The sequence below is a fragment of the Microcaecilia unicolor genome, chromosome 7 (assembly GCF_901765095.1).
Source record: "Microcaecilia unicolor chromosome 7, aMicUni1.1, whole genome shotgun sequence".
Classification (NCBI taxonomy): Eukaryota; Metazoa; Chordata; class Amphibia; order Gymnophiona; family Siphonopidae; genus Microcaecilia; species Microcaecilia unicolor.
In genome coordinates, this window is record NC_044037.1 from 91,860,549 (window position 1) to 91,883,814 (window position 23,266).

A 23,266-nucleotide genomic window follows, 5' to 3' on the forward strand; every position below is an offset into this window, starting at 1 on the left:
TTGTTAAGCCAATTAAGTTAAGCACATTGTTATAGAATATGCCTAGATTTTGGCATGGATCTCTAGGCGCACTATACAGAATCCGGGGTTAATGCCACTGAATATCACAACAGACCACTAAACTGAAGGCTGGCTGTTTTGTGAGTGGTCCAGGGGGCAGAATTGACACTTATGTGGTTAAGTGCTGATATTTAACAGCTTAAGGGATCCTTTTACTAAGGTGCGCTGAAAATGGCCTGCGATAGTGTAGGCACATGTTTTGGGCGCACGCAGATCCATTTTTCAGTGCGCTGAACATTGCACTTCACCACATAAGACATAGCTGGCTGCATAAATCCGAATATTCAATGTCAGTGCCAACACATTGCCCGACTCTGAACATCTGGGAAAAATGCCACCGCCAGCTAAAACAATGCTCACCGCTGCTGGCTGAATATTTACCCCTAAACATTTAGGCACTCAGCGTGGTTACTTGGAGTGCTCACTGACTAATTTATAAGTCAATAAAATCCCCACATATACCTTAGGAATTCCTCTGGAACAGGCCTAAAATAACATTGTCAGGCAACTTTTAAATGTGACTGTCTACAAGTAAATAGATGTTTACTCATGGAGAAAGCAAACTGACCCTCCCTCCTTTGCAGTATGCATGGGGAGTTTATTTTTTAGTACACTTTGTGTGTACTTTCCAGTGGAAAGTTTGCACCTGCAGTCACAATCCCTGGTAGACAAGAAACTTTCAAACAGAAGCTCCACTCCAAATGAGTTTGCAAGCCCATGGGAACTGCAAGTTCTGCAAGACAAGGATGGGGGGGGGGGGGGGGGGGGGGGGGGGGGGGGGGGGGGAGAGAGGGGGAGAGAGAGACTGAAAACTATCCTGTATATATTTTGTATATATGTTTCAAATCACAACCATTTTGATCTATGCACAGTGTGTCTGACTTGTTCAGTTGTTGTCACCTTGGTCCTGTAGGGAAATATTAGGAAATCCAGTAATGGTCCGTCTCCTCCTCAGAGTTGATTTTGGGTTCACAGCTGTCTCTGTGTTAAACAAGGAGTGATGCGAGCTTGCATGTTTATCAAACAGCTCCCCTGCAGTCAAAATAAACATACTGTAGACATCCCATCTTACTCACTAAGCAAATAAGATTTAAAATCTGTAGGGTCTGATCAGTTGCTGGGCCGCATTTTAGACCTGGACAAAACATGGAGCAAGTAAAACCCAAAAAAACTGTATTTACAGAGGGTTTTGTAAAAAAAGAAGACGAAGAAAAAAGATACAAAAGTTTGACACACAAAGTTAAGGTCCACGTTAATAGGATTCTGGAAATAAACACAGCTGAGGCCTGTTGCTGCAATGGGTAGGCTGAATAGAAACCGGAAGGACACAGGGTCCCACTCCTCCATGTAGTTGTAAATGAAGGCTAATTATGCATTAGACCAACAGCTTAAAAAGGATGTTATAGATTTATGGGAAACAAATGCTGGACTTCAGATATAAAAGAAAGACATACATGAAAAAGCTACATTGCCAGACACGTTATGTGAACATGGGGAAAAATCAGCTTTAATTTCAACTATATGGGAGTAGTGATATATATAATCACTCAAACCAGGATCAAATCTGCTCAGTGCTTTTATAAATTATAATCATAGCTCCCAGGTCATGCTTTTATAAAAACTTTTGTATTTGCAAAAGGAAACCAGTGTTCAGTGTCAGATAAGTGCACAAATAAATACATTTAGCTGGAAGGGCATTTTGGTAATATAAATGATGGTAATCATGCGCTATACTGTTGTCAGCCTATTGTGCAGCAAAAACATATTTTCTAAGGTGTTTGTTCTGTATATTTTCAGAGAAGTTTTGGTTCCCTGGATGCAGGCCATACACATGCTAAAACTCACTACTACTACTACTTATTTCTGTAGCGCTACTAGACGTAAGCAGCGCTGTACACTTGAACATGAAGAGACAGTCCCTGCTTGACAGAGCTTACCATCTAATTAGGACAGACAAAAGGTAAAATAAGAGATAAGGGAATTACTAAGGTGGGGATGATAAAATAAGGATACTGAACAAATGAGTAATGGTTAGTTGTTAGCCTAGATTTGAAGATGGCCAGAGATGGAGCTTGACGTACCAGCTCAGGAAGTCTATTCCAGGCATATGGTGCAGCAAGATAAAAGGAATGGAGTCTGGAGTTAGCGGTGGAGGAGAAGGATGCAGATAAGAGAGATTTACCCAGTGAACGGAGTTCCCGGGGAGGAATATAGGGAGAGATGAGAGTGGAGAGGTACTGAGGAGCTGGATGCAGGCCATGTCTATTAGATTGTAAACTCTTTGAGCAGGGACTGTCTCTCTTTGTTAAATTGTACAGCGCTGCATAACCCTAGTAGCGCTCTAGAAATGTTAAGTAGTAGTAGTAGTACACGTGCTAAAACTCAGCAAGTAAGGGCTATTATTAGGGATGGGCTAAAGGGGCAGCTGACCAGAAAGCAAACTTCCTTGCAGAAGGCAGCAAAATCACTAAAGTGCAAATGAGGGCTGGCAGCGGGTGAAAAGACAAGAAAAGAGCCGCTCCCCACTATCCAGTTTGTAGGGATAAATGATGCAAGAGAGAGGAAGAGAACCGAGCAGGATGGTGAAAGTGAGTAATCTAAGGAAATACAATTTTACAGAAAGGGTAGTGGATGTAAGGAACAGCCTCCCAAGTCCCAATGGAGGTAGTCATACGCGGTTGGTGGCCCAACTGTTTGGGGAGGCTAAAGGGGGCGGGGTTAGGTGTGGGGCCAGGGGTGGAGCTTAAATCCATAATTGTCTGATAACACACAGAAAAAAAAATAAAAATAAAAGTCACAATTAATACCTTTTATTAAATTTAGATATTATATATGTATCATATGTCAAAGAATAAAGTGGATGCTCAAAGCATATACTAACCACAATCGCTCAACTGCAAAACACTAAGCACAACTTTGTGCAAAAACACACTCAGATTACTGTACCATAAATATTACACTGGGCAGAGCCTAATACACCAATATACCACCCATACGGAAAATGCAGACCGTCAACAATATGAAACAAGGGATCATAATATCACAATTCTCATGTACAGCCACAAAACACCCTAATTCATGTTTAATGTGGGATAAAATGCCATAAATAAGTAAATAAATATAAACCTTTAATGTTGAGCACCTGATTCTCAAAGTGGACATATTCCAAACACTATAATGAAATAAAATGATCTTTTCTACCTTTGTTGTCTGGTGACTTTGTTTTTCTGATCATGCTGGCCCAGTATCCAATTCTGCTGCTATCTGTCCTCTTAACTCTGTTTCCAGGGCTTTCTTTCCATTTATTTCTTTACTTTCCGCCTTTCTTCTTCTGCAGACTGGACTATCCAGTGGATCCAGCTTCTGCCTATTTTCTCCATCCATGTGCAGTTTTTTTCCTCTTTTCCTTTTCCTTCATCTCATCTCCTTCCTCTCTCTTCTCGCCCCTCCCCTCTGTGTCCAGCAATTTCTCCTCTCTCCCTGGGCCCTGCCCTCCCATCCATGTCCATCCATGCTCCTCTCTCCCCTGCCCCCTCCATCCATCCATATCCAGCAATTCTCCTCTCTCCCTGAGCCCTGCCCTCCATCCATGTCCCTCTCTTCCCTGCCCCCTCCATTCATCCATATCCAGCAATTCCCCTCTCTCCCTGAGCCCTGCCCTCCCATCCATGTTCCTCTCTCCCCTGCCCCCCTCCATTCACCCATATCCAGCAATTCCCCTCTCTCCCTGAGCCCTGCCCTCCCATCCATGTCCCTCTCTCCCCTGCCCCCTCCATTCATCCATATCCAGCAATTCCCTTCTCTCCCTGAGCCCTGCCCTGCCCTCCCATCCATGTTCCTCTCTCCCCTGCCCCCCTCCATTCACCCATATCCAGCAATTTCCCTCTCTCCCTGAGCCCTGCCATCCCATCCATGTTCCTCTCTCCCCTGCCCCAACTGCCCACCCTCTTCTCTCCCCCAAGATCCCTTTCCTTTTTTTTTTTCTTTTAAATTTATCTCCGAAGTCTGGCAGCGCAGCGTCAGTGAAAGCGCTTCTCTTCGCTCAGTGACCCGCCTTCTTCTGACATCATGATGTCAGAAGAAGGCGGGACACTGAGCGAAGGGAAGTGCTTTTACTGGGAGCGCTTTCACTGACGCTGTCGCTGCGCTGCCGGACAGTGGAGGTAAATTTAAAAGAAAAAAAGGAAAGGGATCTTGGGGGACAGAAGAGGGCGGGCAGTTGGGATGAGCGGCGAGCCCTGGGCGGGTGGAACTGGGTCATGTGGGCATCGTCACGTGAAACTAAAGGTGACGTCATCAGGATCCGATCCTGCGGCTGGGGAGGCTTAGCCTCCCTAAGCCTCTGATACCGGGCGCCTATGGAGGTAGTGGAGATGAAGCACGTAGGATCTCTAAGGGAGAAGAAAGGATAGTAGAAGGATGGGCAGACTGGATAGGCCATATAAGCCCTGATATTCAGACTGTGGGAGATAGCCAGGCTGTCTGCCACGGTTGGCGCTAAAACCAGATATTCAATGCTGGTCTGTTTCCGGTGACTGGCACTGAATATCCGGTTTAACTTTGGCTGGTCTGATTTTAACCGGCTACGGTAAGACCAGCCAAAGTTATTCTAGCTATTGTGGTTGCCAAATATGGGATATAACTGGCTATCTTTAAGCGGCTATCCTGCGATATTCAGCATTGGATAGCTGGCTATCCGGTGCTGAATATCGCCGGATAGCCGCTTAAGGGAAATTTTTGTGACAGTTGGTGGGAACTCTGATCCCCTTGGCAACAATACATGTTGCATCTGTTTTCTTGACATACACGTTGCACCTGTTTTTTTCTGAGACCTGTTTTCTTGAACCATGGAAAGTACCTGTTAGAAAACTGACGCTTGAAGAGTACGGAGGTAGTAAGACCTAGCAGCCATGGAACAAAGGCACAGACCATATTTGGTATGCAGTTGGCAGGATAAAAGGTAATGCCCAAAGGGTACCAGTATAACATTTGTCATGTACACATGTTTTTTTCTTGTAACTGTCACAAGTTTTTGAAACATATAAATATAACTGAAAAATAATTAGAAAGGGGGGTAAGATCCTTCCCTAGTTGAGGAGTTGGTTAGCAGCAGGCTCCCCCACTTAACCATTTAACCTGTTTGCGTTGCTCAGTCTTTATGTTTCTGTAGTAGTACCAATCATATTAAATCAGAAGCAGTTCTTTTCCTAGTAGTGCCTCTTGGCTTTTTTTATATCTTTGTTTCTTAGGTATTAAGTTATCCTTGGTATAATATTTGGTAAGTAAGGTTATCCCCAGTAGGGTAGGAAGTAGAGTGTAAGGGTGGTTTGCGCAGTCTCCCACGGGACGGATTGCTGCTCCCTCTCCACCACTCACAGCCTTACTTTGGTAATTGGAAAAGTAATGGAAGTGATGCTGAAGGAAAGAATAGTGAATTTCCTGGAATCCAATGAGTTACAAGATCTAAGGCAACATGGTTTTACCCAAGGTAAATCGTGCCAAACAAATTTGATTGAATTCTTTGACTGGGTGATCAGAGAATTGGATCAAGGATGCGCGCTAGATGTAATCTATTTAAAATTCAGCAAAGCCTTTGACACGGTTCCTCATAGGAGGCTCTTGAACAAACTTGGCAGGCTGAAGTTAGGACCCAAAGTGGTGAACTGGATTAGGAACTGGTTGACAGATGTCAGAGGGTGGTGGTTAATGGAATTCACTCAAAGGAAGGAAAGGTGACTACTGGAGTGCCTTAATACATTTCTGAACGACATAGCTGATGGGTTAGGAGGTAAGGTTTGCCCTTTTGCAGATGATACCAAGATTTGTAACAATGTGGACACCTTGGAGGGAGTGGAAAACATGAAAAAGGATCTGCAAAAGTTAGAAGAATTTCTGCATGTAAAACTTGCTTTACACATGGAAAATGGTTTATAAAATTACCCCATATGCAAATATTTTTTAAAGATTCCTTTTTCCACATTTCATCATTTGGTAATGCTGAGTATTTTTGGGGACTGAATAATTTATTACACTAATTTTTCATACTATTAAGACATCCTTCTAGCTACATATATTTATTAGTAGATTGATCTCACACTGAACAATGTTATCTTGTAAATAAAAAACAGATTTGTAAAAATATGACCTGGGAGTTATAGTATATAACAGCCTCAACAAGCAAATTTGATCTGATTTGGGTGGTTACACATATTATTGTTCCAGCAGCTGATGTTACTCACACTGTATTACTTCTTGTATTTTATTATTGGTATAAATTGATTACTGTAATCATTACTTTTGGTGTAAAATGCTTTGCATTCATATTCGGGTGAGGGAGAGGCTAGAATGATGGGAGGATGAGGAAAACGGGAAAGGTTGGTATGGTGAACTGTGATTGGTATGGTGAACTGCGACCTTGGCATCATATCCTTGTTTCAACTCGGCAAAAAGCTGATTATCATATTGATGTGGGATGCTATAGGTTATCTATGATGGAGAACTGCTGCTGGAGTAAGGCAATTATTTTAGGGGGCCCTTTTACTAAAGGGTGTTAAGACCTAAAGCCCATTTAGTGCATGAAAACAGCTTACCGCAAAACACGTTAAAGCATTTTGTGTTAATTTGCCAGTTTGCGTGCACTAATCATGTTTTTTTTTTAATTATTTTTGAGAAGTGGCATGTCATGGAAGGGGAAGTGGCATGGAAGTGTTAACTAACTAGCGTGTTCACATTAGCACATGATAACTGGATAACACAAACTTAACCTGGGAACACTTAGTGACTCCTAAATAGAAAGCAGCAAGTGCTCCCATGTTAATTTTTTTGTAAATGCCATGTACTAATGGAAAAATTAGCATGTGACCACCAAAAAAAATGTTTTAAGCCCTAAATATTGCATTAAATCTGGGGCTTAGCATGCAGGAATCTCCCATGTTAAAACATATTAAACCCAGATTTTAATGTGTTTTAGTTTAAAAAAACCCTTTAGTTTGTCCTTTATTTTATTTATGAGTTCTTATGTTGAATTGTTACCCAACTAGGTTATTTTAGTATGGCATAATATAAATAATTTATAAAAATAAATAAGAAGTGATCAAAGTACTAGTGAGAGGGTAGGGAAGGGGGGAAGCAGGAAACAATATTAATGCATATTCCTTGTGTTTTGAGATGATGGGAGAAGGGAAGTGATGGATTATTTATGAACATATTAGTAACAAGCGGATTACAGGAATTAAAATTGGTAAATGATGGACAATAGGTAGTGGCCACGTTGATAAGGAATCATCGACTGAAACTTAATTATGATCAAACTGAGGCAAATTATAAATTCTATGAGAGGGTGAAGTCATCAAAATTCAGACCAAAATATTCAGGAAGTTTGGTCTGATGAAGTAGTGTGTTTTAATAATTATATTACAGCAATAGTTAAAGCAGATTTTGGATGGTGTTGTAGGATCTGTCAGATGCTTCCCTACCTCACTTTGAAACGTTTGGCTATACTGATACATGTTCTGGTGTTCACCAGAAGTGACTACTGAAACTGTTACATGTTGGCCTAATGAAAATAGGTTTAACAGACTTTAGATGTCACAGAAAACAGAGCAGCTAGGATAGCGGTGGGGAGAAAGGGTGTAGCCCAAGGGATCCTGCAACATCACTGCTGAAACAATTACTAAGTTTGCCCGTACGATATTGTTCAAGATTCAAAATGTTAGTCTTAATTTTTAGGGCACACCAGGATACTGGTCTGGTATACAGTGGGGGAAATAAGTATTTGATCCCTTGCTGATTTTGTAAGTTTGCCCACTGACAAAGACATGAGCAGCCCATAATTGAAGGGTAGGTTATTGGTAACAGTGAGAGATAGCACATCACAAATTAAATCCGGAAAATCACATTGTGGAAAGTATATGAATTTATTTGCATTCTGCAGAGGGAAATAAGTATTTGATCCCCCACCAACCAGTAAGAGATCTGGCCCCTACAGACCAGGTAGATGCTCCAAATCAACTCGTTACCTGCATGACAGACAGCTGTCGGCAATGGTCACCTGTATGAAAGACACCTGTCCACAGACTCAGTGAATCAGTCAGACTCTAACCTCTACAAAATGGCCAAGAGCAAGGAGCTGTCTAAGGATGTCAGGGACAAGATCATACACCTGCACAAGGCTGGAATGGGCTACAAAACCATCAGTAAGACGCTGGGAGAGAAGGAGACAACTGTTGGTGCCATAGTAAGAAAATGGAAGAAGTACAAAATGACTGTCAATCGACAAAGATCTGGGGCTCCACGCAAAATCTCACCTCGTGGGGTATCCTTGATCATGAGGAAGGTTAGAAATCAGCCTACAACTACAAGGGGGGAACTTGTCAATGATCTCAAGGCAGCTGGGACCACTGTCACCACGAAAACCATTGGTAACACATTACGACATAACGGATTGCAATCCTGCAGTGCCCGCAAGGTCCCCCTGCTCCGAAAGGCACATGTGACGGCCCGTCTGAAGTTTGCCAGTGAACACCTGGATGATGCCGAGAGTGATTGGGAGAAGGTGCTGTGGTCAGATGAGACAAAAATTTAGCTCTTTGGCATGAACTCAACTCGCCGTGTTTGGAGGAAGAGAAATGCTGCCTATGACCCAAAGAACACCGTCCCCACTGTCAAGCATGGAGGTGGAAATGTTATGTTTTGGGGGTGTTTCTCTGCTAAGGGCACAGGACTACTTCACCGCATCAATGGGAGAATGGATGGGGCCATGTACCGTACAATTCTGAGTGACAACCTCCTTCCCTCCGCCAGGGCCTTAAAAATGGGTCGTGGCTGGGTCTTCCAGCACGACAATGACCCAAAACATACAGCCAAGGCAACAAAGGAGTGGCTCAGGAAGAAGCACATTAGGGTCATGGAGTGGCCTAGCCAGTCACCAGACCTTAATCCCATTGAAAACTTATGGAGGGAGCTGAAGCTGCGAGTTGCCAAGCGACAGCCCAGAACTCTTAATGATTTAGAGATGATCTGCAAAGAGGAGTGGACCAAAATTCCTCCTGACATGTGTGCAAACCTCATCATCAACTACAGAAGACGTCTGACCGCTGTGCTTGCCAACAAGGGCTTTGCCACCAAGTATTAGGTCTTGTTTGCCAGAGGGATTAAATACTTATTTCCCTCTGCAGAATGCAAATAAATTCATATACTTTCCACAATGTGATTTTCCGGATTTAATTTGTGATGTGCTATCTCTCACTGTTACCAATAACCTACCCTTCAATTATGGGCTGCTCATGTCTTTGTCAGTGGGCAAACTTACAAAATCAGCAAGGGATCAAATACTTATTTCCCCCACTGTATCTATAATGAAAGATTTTTAGGTATGTGCCCAATCAAAGTTTAGGATCACTGAGGGCCCCATTTACCAAGCTGCGGCAAAAGGGGGCCTGTGCTGGCATCGGCACATGTTTTTCACACGCGCCAAGGCCCCTTTTTACTGCAGCTGGTAAAAGAGAAGTCTTGCTTTCCTACAGGAAATGGCCATGCGGCAAGTAAAGCACTTGCCGTGCAGCCATTTTGGGAGGGAGCTCTTACTGCCACCCATTGAGGAGGCACTCCCGTGCTAACCCGGTGATAACCGAGCATTGTGCGGCACTGCCCAATTACTGCTGGGTACACTCTGGCACTACCAAAATAAATACATTTTTGTAGCACTGGAAATGACAGTGCACTAGGGGTAGGAAGTACCGCTGGGCTGCTACAGTACACCAGCGGTACTTCCTGTATAGTGAGCGGTAATGAGTGCTAAGTCCGCGTTGGGCTTACCGCTGCTTAGTAAAAGGAGTCCTGAATGAAGAGTTTTTTGTTCCAAACAAAAGAAGCTGTAGGCTGGAGAAAATTCAGGACCAGGCCTTTTCAGTAATTGGGAACCAATTAGCTAAGATTATTAGGCAAGAGAGATTATTTGAGATTTGGAAAACTGGTACAAGTATGATTTTTCAGAAGGCCTTTGGTTGATGGTACAGGAACTGAGAGATTTAGGGGTCCTTTTACTAAACTGTGTTAAGCACTAACATGCGTTTAGAACTAGAGTCTATATATGTGCCGAAAAATTGGCGCAGAAAAAAAACATGCTTAGCGCTATTCTATGTATTGCATCTAACGTTAGGCACAGTTTATGGAATACGTATATTGCCGGGCCATTGACTAAATTTATGTGAAGCCATTTATACCAACTAAAACCTAGTATAAATGCTCGCACCTAAATTAAGCATGGATCAAGCATATTCTATAATAGTGCATGTGGTTTCTAGGAACGCCTGTGGCTCGCCATGCCCCTCCCATGGTCATGCCCCCTTTTGAGAATACAGAATATGATTAGAAAGTTGTGCGTGTAAATTCTAATTAGTGTCACTAATTGCTAGTAATTGGCCAATTATTGGCGCCGATTGACTTGTTAAATAATTCAGTTGCACAGACAATTTAACTGCATTACCAAATATGTGCAAGCAAATTTAGTCGCCATATATATAGAATCTGGGGGTTAATGCATGAAAGAATTCTTATTACAAAATGCATTAAAGAATTTTGCAGTAATTTGCCTGTCAGCGTGCACTAATTGTATGCTACTTAAAAAAAAATGGGGTGGGTGCATATTATTATTCAGCTAGCACATTCTGAGTAGCATGAACTAACTATATAATACAGACAACAAAGGAGAACTTAGTGCCTCCTAAACATGAAGTAGAAAGTGCTCCCATGTCAATACTTTTGCAGATCTTGCACGCTAAGAAAAAAAATAACTGTATTTAGGTCACATTAAAAATGGGCTTAACCTGTGGGAACGTCCCATGTTACAATGTGCCAAGCCCATTTCTTAATGCATTTTAATAAAAAGGCCCCTTAATTACAATGCTTCTCTCTTCCCTTTCTTAATCTCTGTATATTACTAATTGTATCTGATATCCTGGAATGACTATGTCATAACAAAACTCTGTAAACCACATTGAGCCTGCAAATAGGTGGGAAAATGTGGGATACAAATGCAATAAATAAATAAATAAATTGAGTGAGTTGTCTGATAAGTTTGTGGGATGGAGGAGACTAGAAAAATGGAAAAGACCGGGGATTTTTAGGGTGGGTTGGAAGGCTTGGGAATTTGTTTAAAATTGTGTAATTTTATGTAGAGTTTCAGATTAAGGGGACCTTTTACTAAGGTGTGCTAAATGGTAAGACACCCATAGGAATATTATGGGCGACTTATTTAGCACACGCTAATCATTAGCGCATCTTAGTAAAGGGACCCCTAAGCTACCACAAAAAATATATAAAAATGTGTATGCTTAAATAAAACGTAAAAATAAAAATACCACGAGCCTATCATTTACAGCACATAATTGATGACTTATCTGATTATTTTTCTGTATTGGAACTTAAGGATTTAATGAAATCTTCAATAACTTTTACAGAAGTTTTTAAAATAAACTTTAATTTCACTGAAATGCTTTTTTTTTCATTACGGTTGCTTCTCAGATGTATTTTCTGTGAAGCAAGCAGGGTGGGAGCAATAATCAAATGATTTTATGAAAGTAAATCCAGGGGCTTTTTTACTAAAACGTAGTGGTCTTTTTACAAAGACATGCTAGTGCTTTTAGCACACTCTAAAAATAAGCATGTGCTAAACGTTAGAGAGACCCATATATTTCTATAGGCTTCTCTAGCGTTTAGTGCACGCAAATCATTAGCTGCACTAAAAATGCTAGCGTGCCTTTGTAAAAGACCCCCTTAATGCGCACCACATGCTGAGCATCCTATATGGGTATATAGGTCACGTCTCACTTAGCACACACTAATCTCTGTTAGCACATGCTAAGCTTTAGTAAAAGGGCCCCTCAGTTATTCATGTAACACTGGGATTTGTCCCCCATAAACATGGCAATACGTACAGTGGATGAAAGCATGCATACTTTTAGATATGCCGGTTGTGAGTGATACTGGGGGCAGACAGGAAAGTATATCTGAAATCTCCACACTCATTTTCAACCTGTACCTTTACACCTTTTTGGAAGCCACAAAATACACATGGCTGACCTTCTGTTCTGAATTTTCAAAGAGAAACTGCACAAGAAAATGTGCTTGATGTCCTGGGAGTATTTTGTATATTGGTATACACATCCTTTAATTCAAGAGAACATAGTCAGTCTCCTTTTTGAAGAAGAGTAATTAGGGATCCCAGGGATACCATCCTGAACTACTCTTAGTCAGATATTTGATCAGGGACAAAATCCTTTCAAGTTTTTTGTGATCAGGAAATACTTGGAATAAAATTTCTGTCCTCTTTGCCCTAGTGGAATGGACTCAACTGAAACCTCCTAGAAGATGAGGCCATGTCAAAAGTTGCCTGGAGAGTGTACAAAGGATTTCATTATGCTGCTTGGTGAGTGTAGCAGTTTCCTGCACTTACTTCTGAAGAGATTCTCTCTACAGCAGAGCATATAATGAAGCCTGTCCTATACATCACATTTTAAGTCTGAGGCCCTCAGCTAGGTGAGTCTGTGGGCACCTATACTCATAGCAGAAGCTCTTTATGCTGTATTGAAAATATCATAGGTTGTACAGACCATGTACTTTCTTCTCTTTGGTTTCTAACTGACATAATTTTTTGGCTCTTTCCCTAGGGAGAGTGTCAGCAAACCCTGATGCAATACAATACAATACAATACAAGGGACTTCTATTCCACTATTTCCCATTGGCTTAGGGCCCTGTTTACTAAGAAGCGCTAGCGTTTTTAGCATGTGCTAAACGCTAGAGACACCCATATATTCCTATTCGTGTCTTTAGCGTTTAGCATTCAGTAAAAACACTAGCACGCCCTTAGCGCTGCTTAGTAAACAGGGCCCTTAGTGTGGATTACAAAAAGATTTTTTTAAAGGAAAAAAACTTCCCAGATTTTAACATAAAAGTAATCAAAGATATAATTTTAGACAGCAGTCTTAAAATATCTCCTAAAAGATATGATTTCAGTAAATGCAAAAGGCAAAGGTTTCCAACTTTTAACTACTTGATAGGTGAAGAAAGCAGTAAACCCCCTCCCCAAAAACAAACAACAAAAAACCCCCCCACTTGAAACCTATTTTATTTGTAGATGGGAAAAGAAGCAAAGAATTATTCTGAGATTGTAGACTCTTGGGTAAAGATAATTTAGGAAGATAGCTCAGAGCCAGTCCTTGGAGCAATCTAAATGTTATAGTACAAAGTTTGAATTGGCAGTATGCCTAGATAAGGAGCCAACCAAGCGTGATCAAAAGAGGGGTAATTACTTCTTAATGGTTGAGACCAAAAAGTATTCTAGCTGCAGCATTTTGTAAGAGTTGAAGTAGATTAAAAACATTTTCAGTGCAACCGAAATATAGTAAGTTTGAATAATCAATAGAAGAAAGAACCACAGCTTGAACCAACAGAATTAGATAGCTGAGTTGAAAATAGTGCTTGAATTGTCTTAATTTCTTTAGTTTATAAAAGACTCCCTGAATCAAGTATTTAGTTGAAATTTCATGGTCAAGTCCATTTTACTGCCACGTGAAAAGTGGCCAGAATGTGCAGGGAAACCCACGCACTGACAGCAGCGCCGGCCACCTTTTAGCATGGCTTAGTAAAAAAAACCCTTAATGTATACCGCCTTGGGTAAATTACTTCAAAAAGACTGTAAATAAATCCTGATATAGAAACACAGCATAAGATGATGAGATGACACTAATGGATGAAATATTTAGGAATGGAAGGCAATGGCAGAATGAAAGCAAGGAAACAAAACGTTAGTGGCAGTATTACAGGATGAGAAACACTCACAAGAAAAAAGATTATTCATTAACTATGCTGCTTGTGATTTTAACCAATTTCATATGGAGTACACCTCAAATGCAACAGCACAAGAAGTAGTTTTTGAAACATTAATTTTCACTATATGGTGTCCTGCCCCTTTCTCTTAACCACTCACTGCCCTTCCCTGTTTTCCTTAAATATGAGATTGGTTTGGGAGCAACAATTTAATTTTTGCTGCTTCTCTAACAGTCCCAGTCTTCAGTTAAACTTCACCTGTAATGCTACCTTGCTGGACAACTGGCATCTGCTATTTGCTGTATCATAATCCTTCCCACTTACTCCAGTAGCAGCCTTCATAGGACAGAGAACTCATTGATGTAATTCGCACCCTTAATTCTGCAAAGTGTTAAGGGCCTCAAGATGACCACCAGATTTAGTTCTATCTAATTTAATGCCTTTTATTTGTTTTGGTCTGTGGTTACTTGCCTTTCTTGGCCAGACTGGAAGTTCCAGGGAGCAGGAACATATTTCCATAAAAAAAACCTGTGCATGTCTTGTAGCACTATAATAATAATATTCATATCCATGATCTGGAATGATCAAGTGGTTCTCCACATTCAATATCATTTTATTAGTGTTTGGCAGTAAGAGGTTTCTGACCTTATCCCTTTTGAAATACTTTGGAAGCCTACGGTGTGACAGGCTGTGAACGGAATCAAAGCACTCCAAATATTCAATTCTTCTACTCAAGTATTGTAACCAGGCGCCTCTCTTGTGCAGCCAAGGATAGAACAATCTCCTCCAGCCACAGGCTCCCGGCACAATGAAGAAACAGATGTCCACCAGTAACTTCAATCTCAAGGACTTTTATTCCATGCCGGTTTCTAGTACACAGTTCCAACAGCAGCATAGCACATACCAGGATTCAATACAGGCTTACAGGCTCCAGTCTGGGCTCTTTATCCAATGCACAATAAACAGTAATTCAATTCCCAAGACAAACAGTTATTTCAGTTCATCATCACAGTTCAGTCACCAAGCAGCAGTTTCTACCTTCTATCCTCTTTACCTTCAGGAGAGTTCAATATTTTAGGGACTCCTTCTACCCAAGGGTTTTCCCCTGCATCAGCTTCACAGAGAATTCAATACTTTTGGGACTTCCTCTCACCCAAGGAATTTCAGCCTGCAAAGAACTTTAGGGACCTCCCTGCCTAAGGATTTTCAGCCTGCAAATACTTCTCTCCTTCTGCTTCTCTCTCCTGAACTGAACTGCTGAGACTCCTTCCCACCTGCCTAATCAATCCCAGGCTTCTGCCTTCACAACCAATCATTCTCCACTCATTAGCTTCTCTACACACCCATACCAGCTGAGTTGAGCATGAGCCTAATGAGGAGCTCCTGCACACAGGGTTTCCTATCTCTTTCCCCCTAGGGGCAGCCAATCTACACATCCTATCAGCTTATTCCCTTGTCTTCCCCTATTGCAGCTAGAAGTCCAGTCTGGGTTCCTCAACTCACCCCCTGGCTCCTTGCCTGCAATGCCTTCTGGGACTTGTAGTTCAGACTGAAGCTGCCTTAACCCAACTATCCTGGAGGTGACTTTATCACAGTATGTATGTGCAAATTGCACATGATGGAAATAAGCAAAGACTGAGTGAAAATATGTAATCAGTATCTTCATTTCACTGCACATAAGGTATTGAAATAAATTAATTTTGGGCAAATCGCACTGCATAAAAGAGCACATGTGAGGGAGAAAGACCAATCCCACTCATAGCTGTTTCATATGCATTTTGCAAATTGCTACTTGTAGCAGCTCTTCACACTATATTCTCAGCATCTGCTCTATTTTGTTATGAAACTGGTGCATCATAGCCAGAAAATTCAGTGTTATAAGAGACTAGTAGAATCAGCCCTCATTTTACTCACACACATGGATTTGTAGTTCCAACTTTCCCGAGAACATGAGGCTATATGACTACACTAAACTGGTGTGCTTGAACTTGATGGAATTAATTTTCAATAGATTTACCTAGATAAAAATCAGGTTTTAGCTGGGTTTATCTTCTCTATTTACAATTTGTACTCTTCTAACCCAGATAAATGTATTCAGTCAAATTCACTTTGTGCACAAATTCAGCTAGGCTAGTGATGGTGAACCTTTCAGAGACCGAGTGCCCAAACAGCAACCCAAAATCTAATTATTTATCGCAAAGTGCCGGTACTCATTATGGGCGGGGTCACCACATATGACTCTACCCCTATGATAGCCACACCCCCTTATAGCAGCCATGGCGCATATAAACAGACATCATTGAAAATATTATACTAGTATAGGAGAAAAAAATAACATGATTTTCTTTCATTATAAATCATTTCTGTAAGTTGTTACAGCTCTAGTATACCCAGTGCAAAATAAGACAGCAGATGTAAATTCTCAAATTGGACATATTCCAAACACTAAAATGAAAATAAAATGATTTTTTCTATCTTTGTTGTCTGGTGATTTTGTTTTTCTATCCACATTGGTCCTAGTCGCTGATTCTGCTGCTCTCTATCTGTTCTCTTAACTCTGTTTCCAGGGCTTCCTTTCTTTACTTTCCTCCTTTCTTCTTCATTTCTTGCCCTCCATCCATGTCCAGTAAGCCTCCTCTCCCCTCCAGCCACAAATGTCCAGCCACCCTCCTCTCTCCCCTGCCCTCCCAGCGGCAGGCCTCCCTTCCACCCAGCACCAGGCAGGCAGGCAGGCCTCCCTCCCACCCAGCACCAGGCCACCCAGCAACAAGCCTCCCTCCCTCCCACCCAGCACCAGGCCACCCAAGCACCAGGCCTCCCACCCAAGCACCAGGCCTCCCTCTCAAGCACCCAAGCACCAGGCCTCCCTCCCTCGCACCCAAGCACCAGGCCTCCCTCGCACCCAAGCACCAGGCCACCCATCCAGGCCTCCCTCCCACCTGGCAGCAGGCACCAGGCCACCCACCCACCCGGCGTCAAGCATTCCTCCCTCCCTCCCACCCGGCACCAGCCCGCCCTGCCTCCATCCCTCCCTCCGAGCACGAAATTTAAAAGTCTTCCCTTGTCCGAGTTAAGGCGGTGTCAGCAGTAGCAGCGAAAAGCGTGCTGCTGGTTTGGCACGCCTTCAGCCTTCTGTCTCTCAAACTCTGATCCCGCTCTCATTTCCTGTTAGGGCGGGACCAGAGTTTGAGAGACGGAAGGCTGAAGGCGCGCCGAAGCAGCAGCACGCTTTTCGCTGCTACTGCTGACGCCGCCTTAACTCGGACAAGGGAAGACTTTTAAATTTCGTGCTCGGAGGGATGGAGGCCGGGCGGGCTGGTGCCGGGTGGGAGGAAGGGAGGAAGGAATGCTTGACACCGGGTGGGTGGGAGGGACGACAGAGGGCTGAAACGGGTTGAGGCGACCGGCGGCGCGCGTGCCCTAGGTTCGCCACCACTGAGCTAGGCATTCAGGCAGCATTCCTGGGAAAGGCTTTTCAAATTTAGGGGGTCTTTTTACTAAGCCGTGGTAGCGTTTTTAGCTCGTGGTAGAAATCAGCAGGTAGTAAACATCGAGACAGCAATTATATTCCTATGGACGTCTCAGCATTTACCGCCAGCTGGTTTCTACTGTGAGCTACAAATGCTACCACAGCTTAGTAAAGGACCTCATAAGCTAGTTAACGCAATTCTACAAAGGACGCTAAAAATTAGCACTAAAGATTTGCGCACTAAGCCAGTATTCTATAACGGCAAATTTCTGGGTTTGTTGCTGACCACGGGAGTTAGCCAGGGTCCATGCACAGATACAAGTTACATCTTCAAAGTAAACAATAAATTCACCTAATACCAATAAAGTGCCAAAATCCACTGCAAGCTCTCCTATCAACTGAAGTGGGATAAACATAAAGGAATCCTGTTCAGAAGGAATGGATCCTCAGAAGCTTAACCGAGATTGGGAGGCAGAGCCAGTGGTGGGAGGCAGGGTTGGTGGTTGGGAGGCGGGGCTAGTGGTAGGCAAGACTTCTACGGTCTGTGCCCTGAAAATGGCAGATACAAATTAAGGTAAGGTATACACAAAAAGTAGCACATTATCTTGTTGGGCAGACTGGATGGACCGTGCAGAGCTTTTTCTGCTGTCAACTACTATGTTAAGTAAATTTTCAACCAGAACTAAAGAAGCATATTGGCCCTATAAACCAATAAAGGGAGTCTTTTGCTAAGGCACGCTGGCGTTTTTAGCATGCACTAAAAACAGGCACGCTTTAAATGCTAAAGATGCCACTGTATTCTTATGGGCGTCTTTAATGTTTAGTGTGTGCCTATTCTTAGCGTGCGCTAAAAGCGCCAGCGCACCTAAGTAAAAGACCCCCCAAATCTCTAATCTCTTACCTAACTACTACCTCACTAACAAACACTCTACACCTGGAACCTCTGAAAGGAGAACTCACATTTCTAGCATTTCCTCCTCCTACTCACTCCCTACTAAGCGTAATGCTCAGGACACAATTGCCTTTTCAACACCGAATCCCCCTCTTGCAGTCATGTCTCCATTATGCAGACTATCTCCTCTGCATTCTTTTTTATCTCTTCCAGCAACAATTCCACTTTATTCCACACAGCGCCTGTATTAAACAGTACTATCCAATCCTCTATCAACCTTCCTCCACCCCTCCCAGACAGCAAATGAATAGACCATAACATTGAATAAAGTCTCCTCCATCAAGAAACCACCTTGGTCGTAAAAAAAAAAAAAAGGACCAAGTAAAGTCGGCCAAGTGTTCGTCAGGGACGCCCTTCTTTTTTCCATTATCGGCCGAGGACCCCCATGTGTTAAGCACACCCCAGTCCCGCCTTCGCTATGCCTCCGACAGGCCCCCGTGAATTTTGGTCATCCCCGCGATGGAAAGCAGTTGAGCGACCCTGGGAGAAGGATGCCCATCTCCCGATTTGTGTCGAAAGATGGGCGCCCTTCTCTTTCAAAAATAAGCCTGATAAGCTACTATTATTACCAATATATATACATGAAGTGTAGGCACAGTCTAGTGCAGTGGCTCTCAACCTTTGTTCAGTCGGGACACACCTGACGGACAATACTCGCATACGAGACACTTCATACATGCTCTCATGGACCATTAGTCCGATACAGTATGATAGTTCTTATGAATAAAATGTAAATATGCCCTGCATCCACCTCCCCACCCCACCCACAACAGATATAGATCATATCTACCACATTTTCTCCATAAAGGTTAGCATACAAAATATATATATATATATTCTGATTCTCAGGCATCTGACATAGCAATATAATCTCTCCGTTACTGAATTTACACTGTTTCGATAGCTTTTGGGCTTGTAGGCGGTATATAAATATTACTACTACTACCATGCACACTGTGAAATACAAATTCTGAAAAAAAATCCTACTTTAACATACATGTAGCAAACCTACCACACAAGAGTAGCATTAATTCCTACAATTTAAACAAGAACCCCACCTATAAATATGCTGCACTACAATATTACAGAGGGTCCTAGGACACCTATACACCTACCAGTAGTAAAACTGTCAAGTGGGACTGTTACAGAGTTCTACACAGAAACTATATGCAAATAGAATACCACACCTCCATGGCACACAAAAACACAGACACACCTTCACCAAATACAGAACAGGAGAACAGGGCCAGCGGAATGCGGTAAGCAGGGTATGCATGGCGGGGGGGGGGGGGGGGGCCCAACATTTGGAGCACCAGAAATGGCACGTGCTGGGCTAGCATGTCTTCCACTTCTCTCTACCCCTGTCCGACGTCTCCCTCACCTGCCTGGTCTAATTTTAAATGTTTTTTTTCTAAACAGAAAGTTTCTGGCGCAGGAGCGATCCAAACATGCTGCCTTCGGCCTCCTCAGCACTCACTCTCCCTTAGCTGCCGCGGTCTGCCAAGGCGGAAACAGGAAGTTGCGTCAGAGGTGGGGCAGACCGCAGCAGCAGAGGGAGAGTGCTGAGGAAGCCGAAGGCAGCATGTTTGACTTGCTCCCATGACAGAAACCCTCAAAGATCACCAGCTGGTTAGGTCATAAGGGATTGGTTTAGCCTTTTAAATTCCCTCTGTCATCCACTATGCGTAGGGGTGGAAGTCAAACTGGTAAACCCAGCTTAACTGCTCATTTATGACCTCAAGTCCAGCCCAGCTGCAGACTCATATCCTGTCAGTTCTCATAACAAAGGCCACCATTGGCTGCCTAATCTTGGAAGCATTTGTAGTTGTTTTATATGATTTCCTTTGTTCCACAGAGGACCCCTGAATTATATAAGGCTCCACATCCAGTCAAAATAGGAATGAATTGTGTTTAGACGTGGAGGAGTGGCCTAGTGGTTAGGGTGGTGGACTTTGGTCCTGAGGAACTGAGTTCGATTCCTGGTACAGACAGCTCCTTGTGACTCTGGGCAAGTCACTTAACCCTCCATTGCAACCCGCATTGAGCCTGCCATGAGTGGGAAAGCGTGGGGTACTAAATAAAAAATAGAAGTCTTGGTCAGGCAGCTTGGAACTCAGTAGTGTCAAGTCCTCACCTCTACTGTGTAAAACAATTTAAATAAATAAAATTGAGCAACTGCACCAGTTTTGAGTAGTTTGGGAAATATGCATATACTTTTAGTGCATGTGCTCTGCAGCTAAAACAGTACATGTTACTAGGAAATATGTACTTTTTTTAATAGCCTGTGCTCCTACACATATCAGCACTGTTATAGAGCATTCACAGGCCTGTTCAGGAAAATAAGGGACAAGCCCACAGGATCCCTAAGGAAAGGAAGGGATAGTAGATTGTATGGATGGGCATACTACATAGATTATATGGTCTTTATCTGCTGTCATTTGCTATGTTTTCACCTTTTCTGAGCATTTGCATAACTGGATCATTTTGTTTCTCATGATACAGTTGAACACTGTGACCTTTGGCTCCATGCAGTAATATTTGAGGGATGGGTAATTTTATAAAATATTTTTTGTGCATATGTGGTCTCTTATTAAATGCCAAGCAGTATAAAAGTACACATCATGATATGATGGTGTATGTTTTGCCAGCAGGCCTATACAAGGGTAGAGCATGGGCGGAGTTCACAAGTATGTGCATAGATAATAAAATATGCTAATTTAAAAACATACATGAATAATCTAGGTGTAGACATTTACACCTTGTCATCTTAAACCATGCAACCTGTTATAAAATTACCCTCCACTTATCCTTTTGGTTATACAGAAATAAAGGATAACAAAAAAATAAATGGTGTCATCTATTTAATGAACAAACTAATGGAAACTTTTGTTCTGACCTGAGGAACAGGTCCTTCCATAAAACTAATTAAGAAATTTACTATGTTAATTCAATAAAGGCATTATCACTTTATATTGTTTGATTCAGTATCCAAAAGCACTTATACAGTTAGCAGTGGCGTTAGCTGCATAAAGTTTCCTGGGACTGAACAGATAATTTTGGGCATTTAATTATACAGCCAAAATTATTTAAAAAGGGGGCAGGATTTGAGGCATTCCCAAGATGAAGCCACATAGATGTATAATGTACATGTCTAAGCAGTGATATTCAGCTGCTAAACATATAAAAAATAGAAAGGCAAGCAGGCCACATAATAACTTGAAATGTATAATTTGGAAATTTTAATTTATATGTGGGTATTCTGTTGTGCTGGTGATGATGACACACTCTATGAAAGAGAGAAAACACGTCTTAATCTTCTTCAGCTATTGCCCTGAAACCTCCTGCATAAAATTATACCTGCTCTAGGTAGAAGTAACTTTGTGCATATTTTGAATTTAGCTTTTACCTATTCATTAGTAGCTCAAGGTGAATTACATACAGGTACAGTAGGTATATCCCTATCCCTAGAGAGCTTGCAGTCTTAAGGGCCCTTTTACTGCGCTGCGGTAAAAGGGGCCCTTAGGTGTCCTCGGTGTGTGGATTTGCCATATGCCGAGGCCTCTTTTACCACAGCGAAGTTTTTCTGAAAGAAAGGGAAATGGCTGTGTGGTAACCGGGCAGTATGTAGCGCTGCCTGACTACTGCCGGGTAAGCCCCCAGTGGAAAAAAAAATAAAAAATTTCCAGTGCACCAGAAATGGTGGGGGCAGCAATACTGCCATCTCCTGTTTTGAGCCAGCAGTACTGCTGGATTGGCACATGGCAAAGTGGTGGTAGTTGTACCGCTGCTTTGTAAAAGGGCCCCTTAGTTCATGTTTCTTAATGCTTGCTTTTTCTATCTTGCAGCATTACAGCCACCACCAGTGGGGTTCCTGATGAAGCTATTGCGAAATGGGTCCGTTGGGACCACACTAATTTGAGCTTTACAGCTGGGGTTGAGCCAAATTCCACACAAACATTACACCACTCAGATAAGTCCATTTTTCAATCCTTAGCGATGTGTTTTTGGGACAATATCTGATGTGATTGTTATCAACGAGCAATGTTTGACTGAGTTAACAATTATTGTGCAAAAAAATAAACATTTTTCAGGAGGTTTTTTGATCCATGATTACTTTTCAACTGTGAGCAGAAAAGAAACCGTTAAAAGTACAGTGTGCTGCTATCATTGCCACAGTATTATGATATCTCTTTCCTCCGTTAATTGAGTGTTGTGTTTTCCTTCACTTTTCAATAACTGAGCTATTTCGTATAAGTAGATCTTTGAGGAGACAACAAAAACAGCTATGATGAGTAAGATGAAGATGGGACATCTCGTATGGAGTAAGATGGGAAAAGAACTTGCCACAAGGACCAAGGTGAGACCAGAATCAGCTCAGTTAATTTTGAAGTATGAGTACAAATACATATTCACTAAATGATACAAATCAGGATTAGATAATGTAACAGTGTGATGAGTAGTGAAAGTTAAAGTAAAATTAAACTTAATCACTAATGTTTTTATAAGCATGTATAAAATCCTTACCCTCTAATTCTATAAATGGCACTTAAAATTTTGCGTGCAAATTTGAGCGTGCACCCAATTTGTGTGTGCAATTTAAATGAATAAACCAATTATTAGGTGCTAACAATAATTAGGTGCTAACAATTATTGCTGCTAAGTGGCATTAATTAAAAATTATGTTCGTATATTTGCGCAGCTCCAAAAGGGGGTGCGATTATGGGAGGGACATGTGCAGATCAGGAGCATTCTCACAATTTATGTGCACTGTTACAGAATAAGGAGGATCAGCGTCTAATTTAGGTGTGGGGATTTACACCAAGGTTTCATTGGTGTAAATGGTCATGCCTAAATGTAGTTGTGCCTGAGTGCTATTTATAGAATAGTGCTAAACATTACATTTTTTTGGTGCCGATCTTTAGGCACTATTTACTGAATTTACCCTTAGTATGTAAAC

General features: G+C 42.1%; 1 protein-coding gene across 1 annotated transcript in view; it reads right to left on the bottom strand.

Moving 5' to 3' along the window:
• NHSL2 (NHS like 2) overlaps positions 1–23,266 on the bottom strand; it is a 575,930-nt gene that overhangs the window by 67,211 nt on the left and 485,453 nt on the right. The window contains 1 exon segment of the mRNA XM_030209676.1: positions 961–1,092. Coding sequence (XP_030065536.1) covers positions 961–1,092 — 132 coding nt within the window.